The sequence below is a fragment of the Nicotiana attenuata genome, unplaced genomic scaffold (genome assembly GCF_001879085.1).
Source record: "Nicotiana attenuata strain UT unplaced genomic scaffold, NIATTr2, whole genome shotgun sequence".
NCBI lineage: Eukaryota > Viridiplantae > Streptophyta > Magnoliopsida > Solanales > Solanaceae > Nicotiana > Nicotiana attenuata.
This window is the reverse complement of record NW_017690309.1, coordinates 3,421-5,738: the sequence shown is the minus strand read 5'-3', so window position 1 is coordinate 5,738 and position 2,318 is coordinate 3,421. Positions and strand designations below refer to the sequence as shown.

At 32.7% G+C, this 2,318-nt stretch overlaps 1 protein-coding gene across 1 annotated transcript; it reads left to right on the top strand.

Moving 5' to 3' along the window:
* Positions 1 to 624: 624 nt before the first annotated feature.
* Positions 625 to 2,082, top strand: LOC109222451. Its single transcript, XM_019386812.1, has 2 exons — positions 625 to 1,133; positions 1,927 to 2,082. The coding sequence occupies exons 1-2, from the start codon at positions 701 to 703 to the stop codon at positions 1,977 to 1,979; spliced, it is 486 nt and encodes a 161-aa protein (XP_019242357.1). The 5' UTR covers positions 625 to 700; the 3' UTR covers positions 1,980 to 2,082.
* Positions 2,083 to 2,318: the final 236 nt, after the last annotated feature.

The following is a 2,318-nucleotide window of genomic DNA, read 5'->3' as shown; positions in this document are numbered from 1 at the left end:
ATGAAATGGAAATCGTTAATGACATGTTTATAGAATTTGATTAATGGAGTCCATCTCCTATTTATTCATGATTTAAATTTGGGTAGAATGAAACCTAACAGGCTTGCTCAGTTGGGTCTACTCGGTTGAGCGCCGGTCGCGCTCCTCAAATTTTGGGGCGTGGCAAACTTGGTATCAGAGCCTAAGGTTTTAAAGTGTCCTAGGATGTCTCGGAGCCGTGTCTAGTAGAGTGTTTCTTATCGATGTGTAGTCGACCACATCTATAAGTTGGAGGCTATTCGGACATTTAGGAATTTCACCCTTCTTTGATACTGAAATCGTGCGATAGAGCTCAAGTTAGGGAGTTGATTTCCTCTCTAAGTCTTATTATCAAGATTAGTAACATTGCTCTCAATTTGTAGTATTGTACTGCGAATTAATTAAAATTTTTTTTTTAGTTAATAATTCGCAGTACTCTACTGCGAATTACTTTAACGGCTAAATTTCTGTTAAAGTAATTCGTAGTATAGTACTGCGAATTAGGTATTTAGGTAACTTTTTTTTTAATAATAAAAATATATTTTTGTGCAAAAATATAATTAGAAAAGTTTCAGACTCCCCAAAACTCCCTCCTCGTTTCCTTAAACCCCTCCTTCCCAACTCCAACTAATAAAGGAAATCAAAAACCAAAAAATTCTCTCTCTCATAATTTCCTTCATTCATGGCTTTCCTTCAATATTATCAGTTTTCACTTCTTTTACTCTTCTTCTTCTTCTTCTCTTTCCCACTTTCTCAACCCATGTCCATTCATGATCTCCTCAAATCCAAAGGCTTACCAGCTGGTCTTCTCCCAAAAGAAGTAAAATCTTACAATTTTTCATCAAATGGCCTTCTTGAAGTTTTCTTAAATGGCCCTTGTTTGACAAAATTTGATACTATGGCCTTTTATGAAAGTTATGTTAAAGCTAATTTAACTTATGGTTGTCTTACTGGAGTTCATGGACTTTCACAAGAAGAGCTTTTTGTGTGGCTACCAGTTAAAGGAATTAGTGTTGATGATCCAAATTCTGGTCTTATAATTCTTGATATTGGCTTGGCTCATAAACAACTTTCACTTTCACTTTTTGAAGATCCACCTCATTGTAAACCAGATGGTAATTTCTTGACTCCTCCCTTTCCTCTTTTTTTTTTTTTCTTTCGTTCCTCTTAGTGTCGGGCTTTATTTACCGGTTATTGTTTTTCTTCTCATCTATTTATGGTTTTGATAATGGTGTTATTTGTTCCATGGTTCCTATTGATGATATATTGCCTCTTCTCTTCTTCTCATCTTCTTAAGCTGGTCTTTAGGAAACAACCTCTCTACCCCTCGGGTAGGGTTAAGGTTTGCGTACACACTATCTTCCTCAAACCCCACCCGTAAATTTTCCTGTGTCGTTGTTGTTGTTGTTTTTTTGTTTTTTGTGTGGCTACTTCCAATATTATATAGTAAAAACTAAGGCATTCAATTGTTATAACGTGCTAAATTACATTGACAATATTAGTACTTTTGACACGAGGAATACATATGTAAAAACTCATTAAGTTTCAACAAACCCTAAATTTAACACATAACTTTAACAGAACGAGTCAAGATTTAAATTTTGGAGTGAACTATGCTGATATTATAAAGTGTATTTTTTTAACTATATATAAGTTAAACTCGTTATATTTTAGTTCTATTTGTATATGATTTTTTTTATTCTTGAAATTCCATTTTATCAGTCTTTTTTCTTTTGTTCAGTATTTGACAGAATATACTAGTTCTCAATTGATTTATTCTCATGTGAACTTGGGTTCATTCACGTGAACAAAATGTCACTTATCTCGATGTAAAAAAGAAAAAATTATATACTCCACTTGTTATTATTCATTTTCTGACTGAATATTACTGCATTATTGAATGTGCAGGGATTCTGAAAAAGGAACATGAGGAGGGACAGAGATTTGAAGCACAAAGATAGAAGAGATTCCTTTTAAATATTAACTTTAATTAATGATAAAATATTACTTAGCCCCTGTTTGGCCATACATTTTCCTAAATTTAATTTGAAATTTATTTTCAAATCCCATGTTTGGCCATAAATTTGACCCACATTTTGGCCAAAACTCAAATCACATATTTGAAATCTCAAATTCAGCTAATAAGCTGAATTTGGGCCAAATTTCCAAAACTTGGGAATTATATACATGTTTTCCCAAAATAAAGTTGAAAAATATGTTTTGAAATCGTATGTCCAAACACATTTTCATCTTCAAACCAAACTTCACCCAAATCAGATTTTTCAAAATAAATTTGGGAT